This window comes from Vitis vinifera, chromosome 14, assembly GCF_030704535.1.
Source record: "Vitis vinifera cultivar Pinot Noir 40024 chromosome 14, ASM3070453v1".
NCBI classification, from domain to species: domain Eukaryota; kingdom Viridiplantae; phylum Streptophyta; class Magnoliopsida; order Vitales; family Vitaceae; genus Vitis; species Vitis vinifera.
Window position 1 is genome coordinate 2,860,890 of NC_081818.1, and position 18,866 is coordinate 2,879,755.

The following is an 18,866-nucleotide window of genomic DNA, read 5'->3' on the forward strand; positions in this document are numbered from 1 at the left end:
TAGACCTCGATCACCCCTTGACCGTCACTTGATCGGTTGAAATAATGTTCTAGAATATATAAAAGGTTTTTGCACCCCTCGATTGGTTAAGCCGAATAAGTCAATAGGTTCTTCATCTAGTTCAACCGGTTGAGCTGTTTTTGGCTCAATAACCATTTTTTTTCAACTTAAGACTTTTTAGATAGGTTTGGAAAACATTTGACACAAAGTTTTAATTGAAAGCATAAAATCATCTAAAATTAAAAGATTAAAACAAAATAACTCTTAGATGATTTTGCTGCATAAATAAATAATGTAATGCATGAAAAACCTAATGCACCAATAACCACCAACAATATTACAAAGAGATCTTATGAAACTTAAGTTTTGAAAAATACTTCCCTTTGAAATCTTTTTCTTCTTATGGATTTTCTTTTGATTTGATTTTGTCTTTGTAATTGTTACTTTGGAAATCTTCTTGCCTAATCACACTTGAAATATAGTTATTAGTTCTAAACCTTATTGTGTTATCATCAAAATCAAAATTAACTAAATGTTAGTTTCACTTATACATTTCCACACCATATTGGAAAGCAACCTATCAATTAAAAGTCTATGTAGTAGTGATTCTACGAAGCATTGTTAGTCTAAAAGTATTTTTTGAAAAAAAAAATCCGTATTTAGCAAAATTTAATAAACACTTTTAAAAATTTGAAAAATCACTTATAGAAAACACTTAGAACGTGTTTAGTACTAATTCTAGGAAGTGTTTCAACTTTTTTTTTTTAATATTTAAAAAAATTTATTTTTTAAATGTTAAAATGATTAAAAATACTTCTAAAATCACTACCATGCACTCTTAATAATAAATGATTCTCCTAAAAATACTTATAAATAAAACACTTCCACTAAAAGCATTTCAAGTAAAAATATTGTCAAATAGACTATGATTTTGTTCCTGAACACTTTTAAGGAGAATGATTTGAGGTACGTTCAGGAATGTTCTTGAAAATTGTTTTAAAAAAGTTAAAAATACTTTTTTCAGGTTTTTTTTTATAAGAAAAGTGTTTTGAAATTAATGATGTTTTCAATCTCCTTTTTATGTTTTCAAATATTTTTTAAAAATAAAATTTTATATTCGATGCTTTATTACCGATTATTATTCATATTTATCCCATTGTTTTTTTTTAAAACAAAACAGTTAAAATATATTCCTTTTTAAAAATATTTTGCTTTTTTTTTTTTCTGCTTGTTAAACAAATTTAATTTTTATTTTTTAACAAACAAGCCCTTGATATTTGGATATTTAGAAAAGAAAAGAGGGTTTTGGGTGATTTGTTGTAGTAAAAAAGTAAAATAAAACCTTAAAAAAATAACTTGTGAGGTGATTAGTAACTATTTTTTAAAACATGTATGAAAATCAATTTTTGAAAATTATTATTTGATGTTTTTTGAAATAAAAATTTATTTAAAAATATGAAATATTTTTAACATATTTTTAATATTTTTAAAAATAATTTTTATATTTAATGTTTTATATTTAATCATTTTATATATTTAAATAATTATTTTTTAAAATAAAAGAAAATAATTAAAAGATATTATAGTTATAAGACAAATGCTTACGTGTTGTTTAAAAAAAAAAGGGAAAAAAATTATAGTTATAAGACAGAAGCCGCCACAAGCTCTTCACAAGTCCAATAAGGAGAAATGATGGTGCTACCCGCCATTTCTCTGTCAACTAACATAACAGTTTCAACTAACATAACTGCCACTTCGGCTCCAACCACCCTCCACAAACACAGGCTTCACAATTCAACTCTCAAATCCCTTTCAAAATCTGGTAAACTAGACGAGGCTCTTCGTCTAATCGAATATTGGCCGTCCAAATCCCCGGCCACCGCACCGGATGTTGAGGCTTGCGCCCTCTTCCTACACTCCTGTATCTCCAGAAAAGCTCTGGAACATGGCCAAAGACTCTACCTTCAGCTCCTCCTTTATAGAGATAGGTGCAACCACAATCTTCTCAACAACCCCACATTGAAAGGCAAGCTCATCACTCTCTTCTCAGTTTGTAGAAGAGTTGATGAGGCTCGCCGCGTTTTTGAGGATGGTGGGGAGGATGTAGATTTGCCGGAGTCGGTTTGGGTGGCCATGGGAATTGGGTACTCAAGAAATGGGTACCCGAAAGAAGCTTTGCTTCTCTATTATGAGATGGTGTGCCAGTTTGGTCAGCTGGGTAATTTTGCGTTTTCTATGGCATTGAAAGCATGTTCGGATCTAGGTGATTTGCAGACCGGTAGAGCGGTCCATGCCCAGGTGTTGAAAGCTACTGAGGATCCGGATCAGGTGGTGAACAATGCGCTTCTTCGGTTGTACAGTGAGGATGGGTGTTTCGACGAGGCGCTACGGGTGTTCGATGGAATGCCTCATAGGAATGTTGTATCTTGGAACTCGTTGATTGCGGGTTTGGTTAAGAAAGATGGAGTGTTTGAGGCAATTGAGGCTTTTAGGATAATGCAGGGGAAGGGAATGGGGTTCAGTTGGGTGACGCTTACCACGATCTTACCTGTGTGTGCTCGGGTTACTGCACTTGGTAGTGGGAAAGAGATACATGCTGTGATTGTGAAATCCACCGCAAAACCAGATGCACCAGTGCTAAATTCGCTTGTGGACATGTATGCAAAGTGTGGAGCAATGGATTACTGTAGGAGAGTGTTTAATGGGATGCAAGGTAAAGATTTGACTTCATGGAATACCTTGATCACAGGGTATGCAATCAATGGTCGAATGACGGAAGCGATGGAGTCGTTCCAGGAGATGATTTGTTCTGGTTTCAGTCCAGATGGGATCACATTCATTGCCTTGTTGTCAGGTTGTAGCCATGCAGGGCTTGCAGATGACGGCTGCAGATTGTTTGAAATGATGAAGATGGATTACGGGATCTCTCCAACTGTAGAGCATTATGCTTGTTTGGTGGATGTCTTGGGTAGAGCTGGGAGAATCAAGGAGGCATTGGAAATTGTGAAAAACATGCCATTTAAGCCGACGGGCAGCATATGGGGATCATTACTCAACTCATGCCGACTCCATGGTAATGTTCCTCTTGCTGAGGCTGTTGCAAAGCGGTTGTTTGAGCTTGAACCCAATAATGCTGGGAATTATGTGATGCTGTCAAACATTTATGCAAATGCAGGGATGTGGGAGAGTGTTAAGGTGGTTAGAGAGTTTATGGAAAAGAGGGGAATGACGAAAGAGGCTGGATGCAGCTGGCTTCAAATCAAGAGCAAAATTCATACTTTTGTGGCAGGCGGGAGTAACGAGTTTCGCAATTCAGTTGAGTATAAGAAAGTTTGGAAGAGACTGATGGAAGCTATGGAAGAAGTTGGATATGTCCCAGACACTGGTGTTGTTCTTCATGATGTAAGTGAAGAAATGAGGGCAATGTGGGTGTGTGGTCACAGTGAACGGCTTGCAACCATGTTCGCACTCATCAACACGGCCTCAGGGATGCCTATTAGGATAACAAAGAATCTTCGTGTTTGTGTAGATTGCCACTCCTGGGTGAAGACTTTGTCCAAGGTCACTGGGAGAGTGATTGTCTTGAGAGATACAAATCGTTTCCACCATTTCAAAGATGGGGTGTGCTCATGTAAAGATTACTGGTGATTTATTTTCCCAACTACTCACTTCTAAGCTGTAACTTCATTATCTGAAAAGCAGACATGAATAGAATACTGGTACGGCTCCCTCTGATGCTTTGCAATGTTCTGGTTTGGATTATCCGGTTCTGCATCTGATAACCAATTCTCTAGTGGTTTTAGATCTTGTTCCGCCATGTGAATAAAAATCAGCTTTGTGTTTTTAAAAATGGAGAATTGTTTTTAAAAATTCATAATACTGTTTGACCATTATTCTCTATTTTCAATTTTTAAAAACTAAGTGAAATAGAGAACGGTTTTTATTTAAACACTATTCAAAAATACATTTTACAGAGACTCGTTTTTGAGAACAACCCCTCTTGTCCTCTTCCGAAAAAAAGCCTCAAAACACATCTTTTTCCAATTCCCATCATCAAAGTTCAAAACCCATCTCACCCTCACAAAAAGGTGTCACTTTACACTCTTCCAACTTCATCAACCCCATCATCAAAAACATGCAAAAGCAACAAGAAACATAAAAACCATTCACAGGGATCACCATAAATATAGCACTGATGAGCTGCAGAGAGACTCCCTCTCCTAATAGCTCATGAACCTGGTTGAGAGCCGATGTATTGAAGTCATTAAAATCCAACACATTCTTCTTCATCAGCACAACTGTTCTCCTGTCTTCTTCTTATCATTTTTACCAGTAATGGCACTAACAATTGAACAAACATCTCTTCTTCTTCAACCACAACAACACAGCAAAGCAGAAGAAAACAAAGAATGTGAGAGCAGAAGAATAGATGAAGAAGAAGCTTAGAGATGCATTTGTTTATAGGCATACTATACACGCATCATATCCAAATCTAATACATGTAATAATAAAGATTTGATAGAGATATCGGCAGTTACTATTCAAATCGAAAGACACTCCTTAGGTAAGAGTCACACACTACTTCAAATGGACACTTTCCTCAGTGGTTTCAGAAAGTATTTCTCAAAATGGTTTCTTACTCACTCTTGAGTTCTCGTTAACATGTAAATTATAGATAATATTGTGGGAGGATGGATGTTTCATAGCATTTGCACCATCTGACTTGATTCCTGACATCAATGGCGGCGCATTGGGATCAACTGTTTTACTACTTCACCTTCATCTTTTAACATTAAGTACGGCACACATCATAAAAAAAAGTGATAAGCTTCCAATTTTCTAGCAATAAATACTTCTTTATTTTAAATATAAGCATGAATATGAATGCTACAAAGTCGAAAAATCGGTATTATAAATTACAGTATACTATAGTAGCAATGTGCATTTCAGCCATCGAAATCAGCACTGTGTACAAGATTTTCCAGGAAAATTTAGATGGAGACACTGTTGGGAATCCCTTTGCCAGTAAGCCCGCCTTCGCTTGTGGGATAGAGCAGTGTGTATGGTATCTTCAAAGGCCCAACTCTGTTCTTGAATCTCTCATCTCCATTTCTCTCTATGATCATTTCTTCAATGTCTGCCAGCTTCCTTCCGAATTTCTCAAATGAGGGCAATGTGGACGTATGGCTTGCAACCATGTTTGCACTCATCAATACAGCCTCCGGGATGCCAATTAGGATAACAAAGAATCTTCATGTTTGTGTAGATTGCCACTCCTGGGTGAAGATTGTGTCCAAGGTCACTAGGAGAGAGATTGTTTTGAGAGATACAAATCGTTTCCACCATTTCAAAGATGGGGTGTGCACTTGTAAAGATTACTGGTGATTTATTTTCCCAACTACTCACTTCTAAGCTGTGTTCTGCTGCAGAATAGAATACTGGTACGGCTCCCTCAGATGCTTTGCAGTGTTCTGCTTTGGATGGTCCGGTTCTGGATCTGATTACCATTTCTCTAGCTCTTTTAGATCTTGTTCCGCCATGTGACTAAAAATCAGTTTTGTGTTTTTAAAAATGGAGAATTGTTTTTCTAAATTCATAATATTGTTTGACCGTTATTCTCTGTTTTCAGTTTTTAAAAACAAAGTGAAATAGAGAACGGTTTTTATTTAAACACTTCAAAAATACATCGAACTCATCGACTCGTCAAAGCACATCCTTTTCAAATTCCCATCATCAAAGTTCAAAACACATCTCACCTCACAAAACAGTGTCATTTTACTCTCTTCCAACTTCAACGACCCCATCATCAAAAACATGCAAAAAAGCAACAAGAAACATAAAAACATTCACCAGGATCACCACGAATAGCTCTCACTGATGAGCTGCAGAGAGACTCCCTGTCCTAAGAGCTTATGAACCAGGTTCAGAGCCGATGTATTGAAGTCATTAAAATCCAACACATTCTTCTTCATCAGCACAACTGTTCCCTTGTCCTCTTCTTATCATTTTTACCAGTAATGGCACTAACAATTGAACAAACATCTCTTCTTCATCAACAACAACAAAGCAAAGCAGAAGAAAGCCACGAGTGTGAGAGCAGAAGAATATATGAAGAAGAAGCTCGGGGATGCATTTATTTTAGGCAAACCATACATGCATCATATCCAAATCTAATACATGTAATAATAAAGATTTAACACAGACATTGGCAGTTACTATTCAAATATAAAGACACTTCTTAGGTAAGAGTCTCACACTTCTTCAAATGGACACTTTCCTCAGTGGTTTCAGAAATTATTTCTCAAAATGGTTTCTTACTCACTCTACATGTAAATTATATATAAATTTGTGGGAGGGTGGATGTTTTCAGAGCATTTACAGCATCTGACTTGATTCTTGGCATCATTGGCGTAAATTTAGATGGAGACACTGTTGGGAATCCCTTTGCCAGTAATCCCACCTTCGCTTGTGGGGTAGAGCAGTGTGTACGGTATCTTCACAGGCCCAACTCTGTTCTTGAATCTCTCATTTCCATTTCTATCTATGATCCTTTCTTCAATGTCTGCCAGCTTCCTTCCGAATTTCTCAAAAGCTTTCAATGGTGTTGTGTCCAGGGTCCATTCAGGAGTGTCTCTCTGTCCAAGATAAACCTCATCGGAAGAATGCCTGGAAAGAATCTCAATAAGGGAGATGCCAAGAAGGGTCTGCAGCTGGGCAGTGATTGTTTTCAGGAAAGCCTTATCAGGATTGGACTTGAGTTCTTCATACTCAGGAGTGCCTTCTTCAGGCATGAATCTGCGGCTTATCGTTGGGCGGTTTGGGAGGTAGCCTGCATAAGGGTACTGCCCGAAATTCACTGCAGCATGGAGAGCAGAAGCCACCCAGATGATAATGGTGCATGTTTCTATCAGCTCTTTGACAGTATGCATTTTAGGCCACCAGGGCTCGTCCTTCTTGTCGCCATGACCCTCTTCCCTGACTTCCTTCCACCAGGACTGAAGCTCAGAGTCTTTCTGGACCATCTCATCTGTCTTGTAGTAGAATGAGCAATACTCTTTCACCCATGTCTCAATAGCTGACCAGATCTCAAGTCCATCAACAGCATAGGGGTAGTCATCTATCAGTAGGCGGAGTCCATGAGGGGCCTCTGAATCCTCAACCGCCATTCCTCTGAAAGAGTGCCCAAGTTGCAGCATATCAGTTAGATGAAAATCACAATTTTCACTAGATTCATTGCACAGCAGGAAAGAAAACAATCACTAACAGTATTTATATACCTCTTGATGAGATCAGCAGGAAGTGCTTGCTCAGTAAGAACCCAGTCTTTGTAAACAACAGATGACATTTCCATGGCATACTTTGATGGAAAAACTGTGCTCTCCACCACTCCACCAGCATTGATGAGGATTTGTCGAGCTAATGCATTTATATTCATCGTATCACGGAAGTGAGGATGCAAAAGCTTGTGAATTGGATGAAGCACGCTGAGCTGCCTGTTGGTTGCAATCACAAATGGCTCAATTGCAGCATGTGTATTCAACCTGCAACCAACATCAAAGATATTCATAACCCGCTTCAGATTTAAGCCCAAACTGTATTCACTTTCCTTTGGGATATTACATACCAGTGGCTGAGGAGCTGATGATAGCCAGAGTCATTCACAGCAGCATAAGCTTTAGCCAGCTGCCAAATGGAACCTTCAACACCATTTTCAGCTGGCGTATATACTTTGTTGACAGCTCCAAATTTATCCCCACTAGGATGTGGTAGGCTCAATTCAATCGCCAGCGGCTTCAAAGTTCCGTCGTCTTTCAGGAAGAGGAGAGTCCTTGAGGCATAAGTTTTCGTGGAAGTTGTGTTTATCCTCCTCAGGTATTGCATGAAAACATCATGGTGATCTAATATGAATAGCCTTTTCTTCTCCATTGCCTAGTAAAAAGCACCATTTTTCAGTTACTATGGCTTGTGTTCCAATGCAAAAAATTAACATGTCAGACATTGAAAAATTTAGTCTGAAAGAAGGGAACCTAAGAGCGTTACCTCATTTATAGTAAGGTCATCCAGGTGATTCTCTATGTGTTCTTTGGTTATTGAACTGTTTTGGTTGCCATAAATTTCAGGATCCAGCTTGCTTTTTGGAGGAAACTCCTGCAAACAAAGTAGAAAGAGCCAATAATTATCAGAAAAGAGCTAGAACAGTAGATGGAGGGAAAGAAAACAAAGTCTGGAAGCCTTTCCAAGTTCCATTTTCACAGAAACCAAACAGAGCATTTAAAAATATTTGAAAGGAAGCTGTAGTTTACTTGGAGTAGACGGATGACAACTGGGTTGAGTCCAGCCAGCATTTCTCTTGCAAATTCTTCATCTGTCCTCCATGCAGACTTATCCTCTGCTCCAGCATGATAAAAACGTCATCAATTTTACGAAAAATAAATATATAAATCTGGCTTCAAAGATTACAAGATGTTAGATGTATGCAGTACCTTTGATGACTTGGGGCATTGGGAACTTGAAGAGATGTTCCCCATCAGTACGAACAAGTTCCTTGAGCATCTCAAGAGGGATGTTGTCCTTAATTTTGTCAAGTAAAGGGCCCTCTGGGACCTTGATTCCTCCTTCGTAGAGGTCTAATACATCTTGGAAGCTGTCAAACTCATTGTGGGTGATGTCACATAGAGCCTCAAACTCAGGGAGAAGGAATTGAACTATGGATTTCAGGGCATAAGCCAGGAAGTCTGACATCTTGAGGTGACCAAATCTTTCATCTCTTGGAACATACATGTTTAAGCTCATCACAAGTGGCAATCTGCTCTCGGTGTTGGGATCTGTTAATTAAAAGAAGAGCAGAAATCAATCATATTCATCCTTTTATGATAAAAGCATGAGAAAACAATATGAATTTTTGCATCAAATATCTACCTTTTTCAGATGGTGGTCTACCAGTTCTTCCCCTCCTGGGATAAGGATACTCTGCAGATCCTCCCAGCACAGGGCGGGCGTATTTGAGATCCCTGTCTGGATTCCCCAAATCATTATAGTAAGCATAGTCATACACTCGATCCCATTCCTTAAGCTTTCCTGTTCCATCTCCCCTCAGATTCACCAGTTCCCCTTCTCTGTACTTGCGCAGTGGCCCTGGTGTTTCACTTGGAAGATATGTCTGCAGCAGATAAAATAAACACATTCCTTTAGCAGACAATTCTCCTTGCCTAAGCTCAATGGGCCACAATGCCACAGCAGACTCTCCTAGTATCAAGCAAATTAGTCTTACCTGATTAGTGAAGAAAACACGGTCAGTTTTGTAGTGCTGAGCAGGGTAGACCCAGGAATTACAAACAAAGTGAATTCTGCCACGTCCAGGAACATCTTCAAGAGTGAGAGTCCTGAGGTAAAACTCACTGTGGTGATTGTTTCTAATTATGAATGCCCCTGGCTCTCCAATCTCCTCATCCCAGTCGAACGTGACCTTGAATGCAGACTCGCCCGCGGTTAAAGAAGTGATTGTGATAATCCAGTCTTCCAAGTATGCTGGTTTTCCAATTTTCCCCTGTAACCCATTTGCTACAAAAGCATCAAAACAAAAAACACAAAACACAAAAAACAAAAGCACTTAGAAAAATGGCCACTTGAATGGAAGATGTCAAGAAAGTCATTTGACTCATCTCTGAGAATAACAACCCCTCTTGGCCTCTTCCAAAAATCACATCTTTTTCCAATTGCTATCATCAAAATTCAGAACCCATCTCACCCTCACAAAACGGTATCAACCTCCTCTCCTCCAACTTCAACAACCCCATCATCAAAAACATGAAGGAAAAAAAAAAAAAAAAAAACTCACCAGGATCACCATGAACAGCACTGACGAGCTGCAGAGAGACTCCCTGTCCAAAAAGCTCATGAACCCGGTCCCGAACCGGTGCATTGAAGTCATTAAAATCCAACACATTCTTCTTCATCAACACAATAGTTCCCTCGATCTTCTTCTTATCATTTTCCCCAGTGATGGCACTAACAATTGAAAGAAGCTTCTTCTTCATCATCATCATCATCATCTTCAACAACAATAACAACCACATAGCAAAAGAAAGCCAAGAATATGATAGACAGAGAGATGAAGGAGAAGTATGTATGAAGAAGCAGCTCAGGTGGTGCAAGTATTTTTTACGCACATATGCTATATGACGTTTTTGAGAAGCTTCACTTTTTCTATTTAGAAACTTTCCTATGCCTTCAAAAAAAAAATAGAATTAATAACATACACATGGCTGCAAGTCTATACTGACCAACTTCAGTCGAGACAGATTTTTCTTTTTTTTCTTTTTTTCTTTTTTTTAATAAAAAAAATGGGTAGTTTCTAATTTCAACAAAATAAGATAGAAAACCGAAAAAAATGATTTCTATTATGAATTATGTATTTTCCATTTAATGGGTTATTGTTATTTCACTGACAACTAGAATAAAAAAAAAAAAAAAGGTATATGAGAATCTAGGGTTTATTAAAGGCCAAAAGAAGGAATGGACTATGTATATTATATATATATATATATATATATATATATATTTCAATTGGTGTATTTATCACATGGTTGCTCTATAAAGTGGGTCTTAAATCTCTCAACCCTTTTGGAATTGGAATCATGCTTTATTCTCATGTCTTTGGCATATATATATATATATATATATATATATATATTCTTTGCTTTGTTTTGGCTTTATGAGGCATGATTGCACATCATACATACCAAATGTCAATTTACCTTTTGCTTTAAAAATAATGAAAATTAGTAAGTACCGATTCAGTACCTTCTAAACACATAATTCAATCATTGAAAATCGATCATTGAAGATATATGATAAAATTTAGGATATTAAATGAGAGTACAAATATATGATATCAAGGTATATTTAATAAAATAAATATAAATAAATGAGATTAAAGTACAAAAAAAGATATTAAAGTATAAAATAATAGAACACAAATTAGGTACTGAGTAATTATACCAACTTATATTGTGATCAATCCTCTTTTCATTGAATACCAATTCGATAATGTAGTGAGAGCGATAGTAAAATAGTCATGTACATGATTAAAAACAATAAAATTATATTAAAATATGTTTTTATTTTATTTTATTTACATCCATGGTTATAATTTTGGTCGCAGGGGCACAAAATATTTAATAGCCTAATAATTACGAACCACATAATTTTCTTATTTGCTTTCTCAATATTATAGGCCATAGAAATCGTCATTTATTCTTACTCATATCTCTACTATATAATAAAAGCCGCAATGAGATGTATTGTAGAAGTTTTGTTGTGACGGTTTTTCGATCATATTTTGTTCAAACATTTACCGAATTGCTATTTATATAACTATGCAGGTGCAACACAAATTCATGCAATACCCAAAAAATGTTTGGTCTCACACAAACCATCAATACAACCACATGTCTATGTAAACAACATCAATCATCATTAATATTTCCAGCAAATTAGTCAACAATGCATACAGCTTTCCACTTGATTTGATGAAACATGAATGAATTGCCTACTTTTCATTAATATTTCTACCAAATTACTTAATGATGTAGCTTTCAAATGTAACTAATTTTCCTTGTATATTTATTTTTGGGTGTTACTTGCCTTCCACCTATTATAAGGAAAGAGAACTATTCCACCTTCATGTTGATTTTTATTTTTAAAATAACTATTTTGATTTATTTTTTATTTTTTATTTTTAAAAATAAAATTTTTATATAGGATTTCCAATTTCCAAACCATAAGACCTTCAAATTGACCATACCAAAGTGATGAAGTTGGTTGTTGGAAGTGCTCTTCCTAACAATCAATTCAGAATGGTAGATAGTCATGTAATAAATCACAATGATCATAATATTTTATTCCTATTAGAACATATGGGTAAGGATATCATCTCACAATTGCTTGGTGAGACAATGTGAGATGGCTTTTCTTGACCTACTCAGCCTAAAGGACATACATGTGCTGCCATGCCAACTCAAATTTAACTCAATCTATTCAATTTAGACACGTTTGGCATTTAGAAAAGAGGAATAAAAATCCTAATGAGAGTAGCATTTGATTTCCATAATAGTGAATTTTTTTATTATTTTCGTTCTTAAGAACAATCCGAACACATGAATGAATGAAAAATATAATAGATAGAATCGATTTTCCCTTCCCATTCTTTATTCCAACGTTTCAAACATGACCTTAGTGCAAGGAATGTAAGAAAGTCAATAAAAATTGCCAATTAGGACATGGGATATGGGCCATGGGCCAGCTAAGGATCCCGGTCTACATGAGATCGATGTTAAGCCAACTTAAGTCGAACTTCGAGGGTATTTGTTTTTTTAATCTTTTGCTGAAAGTAATTTGCTTTCAAACTTTACATTGTTTGTTTTTCCATTTTTTTCATGACTTATTATTAGTTTTTGGCTAAATAGAAAAAAAAAATCAAATATTTTGCTTTTTCTTTATTTTTTTAATATTTAATATAAACAAAATATTACAAAAACAAACAACTTAATACTTAAAAGGCTGAAAACAGGCTTCATCAAAGGCAAGATTTTCTTCCTCTTGAAATTGCAATCTAGTCATTAGAAGACTTGAAAACCAAGATGATATCAAAGTAGAAAATGAGTAGTAGATAAGCTAGTGTGAAGAGTGAAGTGCGAGCATGTGAAGTTTTCACTGTATCAACTGCCAGTCTTCACTTAGTTTTGGAAGGTGACAACTAACAATGAAATGGTGGACCAGAAGCTAAACATGACCAGTCACACATGAAGTTATGTTTTTCTACCCCTTGAAGATAACTGTTGATCAACAAGAAGAATATATAGCTCTTAATCCAATTATGTAATGATCAATAAATTCAGTTTGATTCTATGTCTGTCTACACGAGTCAAAATTCTAGCTGCAGAGAGACTCCCTGTCCTAAGAGCTCATGAACCCGGTCCAGAGCCGATGTATTGAAGTCATTAAATCCAACACATTCTTCTCATCAGCACAACTGCTCCCTTGTCTTCTTCTTATCATTTTTACCAGTAATGGCACTAACAATTGAACAAACATCTCTTCTTCTTCAACAACAACAACAAAGCTAAGCAGAAGAAAGCCAAGAATGTGAGAGCAGAAGAATATACAAAGAAGAAGCTCGGGGATGCATTTGTTTATAGGCATACTATCCAAGCATCATATCAAAATCTAATACATGTAATAATAAAGATTTGATAGAGATATTGGCAGTTACTATTCAAATCTACAGACACTTCTTAGGTAAGAGTCTCACACTTCTTCAAATGGACACTTTCCTCAGTGGTTTCAGAAAGTATTTCTCAACATAGTTTCTTACTCACTCTTGAGTTCTTGTTAACATGTAAATTATAGATAATTTTGTGGGAGGGTGGATGTTTTGAGAGCATTTGCACCATCTGACTTTGATTCCTGATATCAATGGCTGCGCATTCAGATCAACTGTTTTGCTACTTCACCTTCATCTTTTAACATTAAGTGTGGCACAGATCATAAAAAAAGTGAAAAGCTCCCAATTTTCTAGCAATAAATAATTCCTTATTATAAATATATGCATCAATATGAATCCTACAAAGTCGAAAAATAGGTATTATAAATTACAGTATACTATATTAGCAATGTGCATTTAAGCCATCTTGATCAGCAGTGTGCTCATGATTTTCCAGGAAAATTTAGATGGAGACACTGTTGGGAATCCCTTTGCCAGTAAGCCCACCTTCGCTTGTGGGGTAGAGCAGTGTGTATGGTATCTTCACAGGCCCAACTCTGTTCTTGAATCTCTCATTTCCATTTCTATCTATGATCATTTCTTCAATGTCTGCCAGCTTCCTTCCGAATTTCTCAAAAGCTTTCAATGGTGTTGTGTCCAGGGTCCATTCAGGAGTGTCTCTCTGTCCAAGATAAACCTCATCGGAAGAATGCCTGGAAAGGACCTCAATAAGGGAGATGCCAAGAAGGGTCTGCAGCTGGGCAGTGATTGTTTTCAGGAAAGCCTTATCAGGATTGGACTTGAGTTCTTCATACTCAGGAGTGCCTTCTTCAGGGATGAATCTGCGGCTTATCGTTGGGCGGTTTGGGAGGTAGCCTGCATAAGGGTACTGCCCGAAATTCACTGCAGCATGGAGAGCAGAAGCCACCCAGATGATAATGGTGCATGTTTCTATCAGCTCTTTGACAGTACGCATTTTAGGCCACCAAGGCTCGTCCTTCTTGTCGCCATGACCCTCTTCCCTGACTTCCTTCCACCAGGACTGAAGCTCAGAGTCTTTCTGGACCATCTCATCTGTCTTGTAGTAGAATGAGCAATACTCTTTCACCCATGTCTCAATAGCTGACCAGATCTCAAGTCCATCAACAGCATAGGGGTAGTCATCTATCAGTAGGCGGAGTCCATGAGGGGCCTCTGAATCCTCAACCGCCATTCCTCTGAAAGAGTGCCCAAGTTGGAGCATATCAGTTAGATGAAAATCACAATTTTCACTAGATTCATTGCACAGCAGGAAAGAAAACAATCACTAACAGTATTTATATACCTCTTGATGAGATCAGCAGGAAGTGCTTGCTCAGTGAGAACCCAGTCTTTGTAAACAACAGATGACATTTCCATGGCATACTTTGATGGAAAAACTGTGCTCTCCACCACTCCACCAGCATTGATGAGGATTTGTCGAGCTAATGCATTTATATTCATCGTATCACGGAAGTGAGGATGCAAAAGCTTGTGAATTGGGTGAAGCACACTGAGCTGCCTGTTGGTTGCAATCACAAATGGCTCAATTGCAGCATGTGTATTCAACCTGCAACCAACATCAAAGATATTCATAACCCGCTTCAGATTTACGCCCCAACTGTACGCACTTTCCTTTGGGAGATTACGTACCAGTGGCTGAGGAGCTGATGATAGCCAGAGTCATTCACAGCAGCATAAGCTTTAGCCAGCTGCCAAATGGAACCTTCAACGCCATCTTCAGCTGGTGTGTATACTTTGTTGACAGCTCCGAATTTATCCCCATTAGGATGTGGTAGGCTCAATTCAATCGCCAGTGGCTTCAAAGTTCCGTCGTCTTTCAGGAAGAGGAGAGTCCTTGAGGCGTAAGTTTTCGTGGAAGTTGTGTTTATCCTCCTCAGGTATGGCATGAAAACATCATGGTGATCTAATATGAATAGCCTCTTCTTCTCCATTGCCTAGTAAAAAGCACCATTTTTCAGTTACTATGGCTTGTGTTCCAATGCAAAAAATTAACATGTCGACATTGAAAAATTTAGTTTGAAAGAACGGAACCTAAGAGCGTTACCTCGTTTATAGTAAGGTCATCCAGGTGATTCTCTATGTGTTCTTTGGTTATTGAACTGTTTTGGTTGCCATAAACTTCAGGATCCAGCTTGCTTTTTGGAGGAAACTCCTTCAAACAAAGTAGAAAGAGCCAATAATTATCAGAAAAGAGCTAGAACAGTAGATGGAGGGAAAGAAAACAAAGTCTGGAAGCCTTTCCAAGTTCCATTTTCTCAGAAAACAAACAGGGCATTAAAAATTATTTGAAAGGAAGCTGTAGTTTACTTGGAGTAGACGGATGACAACTGGGTTGAGTCCAGCCAGCATTTCTCTAGCAAATTCTTCGTCAGTCCTCCATGCAGACTTATCCTCTGCTCCAGCATGATAAAAACGTCATCAATTTTATGAAAAATAAATATATAAATCTGGCTTCAAAGATTACAAGATGTTAGATGTATGCAGTACCTTTGATGACTTGGGGCATTGGGAACTTGAAGAGATGTTCCCCATCGGTACGAACAAGTTCCTTGAGCATCTCAAGAGGGATGTTGTCCTTAATTTTGTCCAGTAAAGGGCCCTCTGGGACCTTGATTCCTCCTTCGTAGAGGTCTAATACATCTTGGAAGCTGTCAAACTCATTGGGGGTGATGTCACATAGAGCCTCAAACTCAGGGAGAAGGAATTGAACTATGGATTTCAGGGCATAAGCCAGGAAGTCTGACATCTTCAGGTGACCAAATCGTTCATCTCTTGGAACATATATGTTTAAGCTCATCACAAGTGGCAATCTGCTCTCAGTTTTGGGATCTGTTAATTAAAAGAAGAGCAGAAATCAATCATATTCATCCTTTTATGATAAAAGCATGAGAAAACAATATGAATTTGTGTATCAAATATCTACCTTTTTCAGATGGTGGTCTACCAGTTCTTCCCCTCCTGGGATAAGGATACTCTGCAGATCCTCCCAGCACAGGGCGGGCATATTTGAGATCCCTGTCTGGCTTCCCCAAATCATTATAGTAAGCATAGTCATACACTCGATCCCATTCCTTAAGCTCTCCGGTTCCATCTCCCCTCAGATTCACCAGTTCCCCTTTTCTGTACTTGCGCAGTGGCCCTGGTGTTTCACTTGGAAGATATGTCTGCAGCAGATAAAATAAACACATTCCTTTAGCAGACAATTCTCCTTGCCTAAGCTCAATGGGCCACAATGCCACAGCAGACTCTCCTAGTATCAAGCAAATTAGTCTTACCTGATTAGTGAAGAAAACACGGTCAGTTTTGTAGTGCTTAGCAGGGTAGACCCAGGAATTACAAACAAAGTGAATTCTGCCACGTCCAGGAACATCTTCAAGAGTGAGAGTCCTGAGGTAAAACTCACTGTGGTGATTGTTTCTAATTATGAATGCCCCTGGCTCTCCAATCTCCTCATCCCAGTCGAACGTGACCTTGAATGCAGACTCGCCAGCGGTTAAAGAAGTAATTGTGGTAATCCAGTCTTCCAAGTATGCTGGTTTCCCAAGTTTCCCCTGTAACCCATTTGCTACAAAAGGCACACAAGTTCAATATCATCACTAACAGATGGTCACTGCATTTTTACATGTTATTCTCAAAAATCACTGGGTTGAAAAGGCTTTTATGTTTGAGCTTGGACTTGCTACAAGCAGCAGTGGCTTTGCTGCATGAAATTTCAGAAACTGTGGCTGTTTTGGCAGGTATTTGATGATGAAGTTTTGAGAAATATTTCACAACAATTCATCTCCTTGGTTTATGGCAATTCTTTCTCTTTAACTCCAACAGGAGTGATCCTCAAAAATTTTATGAATTTCAGTTTCAACTTTTGTGAAATCTGGGGAAATCTAACCCAAGATCTAAGACTAAAAAATCACCCAAGATCTAGTGGCTTAAAAAAAAGGGCAGCTGCATGGGAATTTCATATTGAGTTAGGTGGGCATGTATAGTGGTTGATGAAAAGAAATATAAACAAGAGAAAGAAGTAGAAAACAAAAGCATTAAAAACAAAACACAAAAAACAAAAGCAGTTAGAAAAGTGCCCAGTTGAATGGAAGATGTCAAGAAACTCATTGACTCAATTTCTGAGAATAACCCCTCTTGACCTCTTCCAAAAAACACATCTTCTTCCAACTCCCATCATCAAAACTCAAAACCCATCTCACCCCTCACAAAACGGCATCATTCTCCTCTCCTCCAACTTCAATAACCCCATCATCAAAAACATGAAAAAAAATAAAAAAATAAAATAAAATAAAAAACTCACCAGGATCACCATGAACAGCACTGACGAGCTGCAGAGAGACTCCCTGTCCCAACAGCTCATGAACCCGGTCCAGAACCGATGCATTGAAGTCATTAAAATCCAACACATTCTTCTTCATCAACACAACAGTTCCCTTGATCTTCTTCTTATCATTTTCGCCAGTAATGGCACCAACAATTGAATGAATCATCTCTTCTTCTTCTTCTTCTTCTTCAACAACAACAACAACAACAACAACAATAACAACAGCAAAGCAAAAGAAAGCCAAGAATATGAGAGAAAGAGGGATGCAGGAGAAGAATATATGAAGAAAAGCTCAGGTGGTGCATGTATTTATAGACATAAACATACGCGTATAAAATGCCTAAAATCAAACATGAAATATCTGAGAAGCTTCTCTTTTTCTATTCAGAAACTTTCCTTTTCCTTCTTTAAAAAATAGAATTAATAATATATACATGGTTGTTATTTTTAGAAACTTCAGTCAAGAAAGGTTTTTTTTTTTTTAATAAAAAAAACATATGGGTAATTTCTAAATTTCAGCTAATTAAGATACAGAAGAAGAAAAAAAAAATGATTTCTAATGTGGGTTATTGTTATTTTATAGATAATTAGACTAAAAATAATCATAAATAAATAAATTAAAAAATAAAAAGAAAAAGGTGTGGGGTGGAGGGAGGGAATCTAGGGTTTATTGAAGGCCAAAAATGGAGGAATAGACTAGGTATTTTGACTATTTTCCATTGGCTGGTTGGGCTGCCTTTCTTGATCCCTCCATTCTTCTAATGCATTACCTCTTATGTATATTATATTTTATTTATTTATTTATTTGAATTGGTGTCTTTATTTTATCATAAATGAAGGAGTTGTCACTTATTCATCACATGGCTGCTTTGGTGGGTCTTACATAGTACAGCCTTGATATAACAAGTTCCAAACTTTATATCTCTAGCCCTTTTGGAATGGGAATTATGCTTTAGTCCCATGTTTGGCATTTTTTTTTTTTTTTTTGGCTTTATAAAACATGTTTGCACATCATGCATACCAAATATGAATTTACCTTTTGCTTTACAAATAATGAAAATTCACAAGTACCGATTAAGTACCTTCTGAACACGTAATTTCAATCGTTGAAAGTTCATCATTGAAGATATTATAAAATTTAGGTTATTAAACGAGAGTATAAGTATATGAGATCAATGTACATTTAATGAAATAAATATAAATAAATGAGATTGAAGTGCAAAAAAAAAAAAAAAA

The 18,866-nt window shown here is 37.1% G+C and overlaps 3 protein-coding genes across 3 annotated transcripts; 1 reads left to right on the top strand and 2 right to left on the bottom strand.

Annotated features, from left to right (window-relative positions):
• Positions 1 to 1,662: 1,662 nt before the first annotated feature.
• LOC100257990 (pentatricopeptide repeat-containing protein At3g14330) lies at positions 1,663 to 3,762 on the top strand. The gene has a single exon (XM_002280608.3). The coding sequence runs from the start codon at positions 1,690 to 1,692 to the stop codon at positions 3,646 to 3,648; it is 1,959 nt and encodes a 652-aa protein (XP_002280644.1). The 5' UTR covers positions 1,663 to 1,689; the 3' UTR covers positions 3,649 to 3,762.
• Positions 3,763 to 6,109: 2,347 nt separating this feature from the next.
• LOC100252850 (probable linoleate 9S-lipoxygenase 5) lies at positions 6,110 to 10,171 on the bottom strand. The gene is made up of 9 exons (XM_010661557.3): positions 9,839 to 10,171; positions 9,272 to 9,561; positions 8,920 to 9,160; positions 8,484 to 8,825; positions 8,304 to 8,389; positions 8,041 to 8,148; positions 7,625 to 7,929; positions 7,278 to 7,541; positions 6,110 to 7,170 (listed from the first exon to the last, which is right to left on the bottom strand). The coding sequence occupies exons 1-9, from the start codon at positions 10,074 to 10,076 to the stop codon at positions 6,417 to 6,419; spliced, it is 2,628 nt and encodes an 875-aa protein (XP_010659859.1). The 5' UTR covers positions 10,077 to 10,171; the 3' UTR covers positions 6,110 to 6,416.
• Positions 10,172 to 13,576: 3,405 nt separating this feature from the next.
• Positions 13,577 to 17,796, bottom strand: LOX (lipoxygenase). The gene is given in 9 exon segments (NM_001281249.1): positions 13,577 to 14,481; positions 14,589 to 14,852; positions 14,936 to 15,240; positions 15,351 to 15,458; positions 15,614 to 15,699; positions 15,794 to 16,135; positions 16,230 to 16,470; positions 16,582 to 16,871; positions 17,607 to 17,796. Coding segments are annotated over 9 exon segments (2,580 nt in total). The 3' UTR covers positions 13,577 to 13,727.
• Positions 17,797 to 18,866: the final 1,070 nt, after the last annotated feature.

Bases quoted from the DNA above. Each gene is read 5' to 3' on its own strand.
- LOC100257990 (XM_002280608.3), top strand. From the start codon at position 1,690: ATGATGGTGCTACCCGCCATTTCTCTGTCAACTAACATAACAGTTTCA.
- LOC100252850 (XM_010661557.3), bottom strand. From the start codon at position 10,076: ATGTGGTTGTTATTGTTGTTGAAGATGATGATGATGATGATGAAGAAG. The intron at 8,826-8,919 runs GTAGATATTTGA...TTTAATTAACAG, and splicing joins TAGACCACCATCTGAAAAAG to ATCCCAACACCGAGAGCAGA. The intron at 8,149-8,303 runs GTAAACTACAGC...CTTTGTTTGCAG, and splicing joins TTGTCATCCGTCTACTCCAA to GAGTTTCCTCCAAAAAGCAA.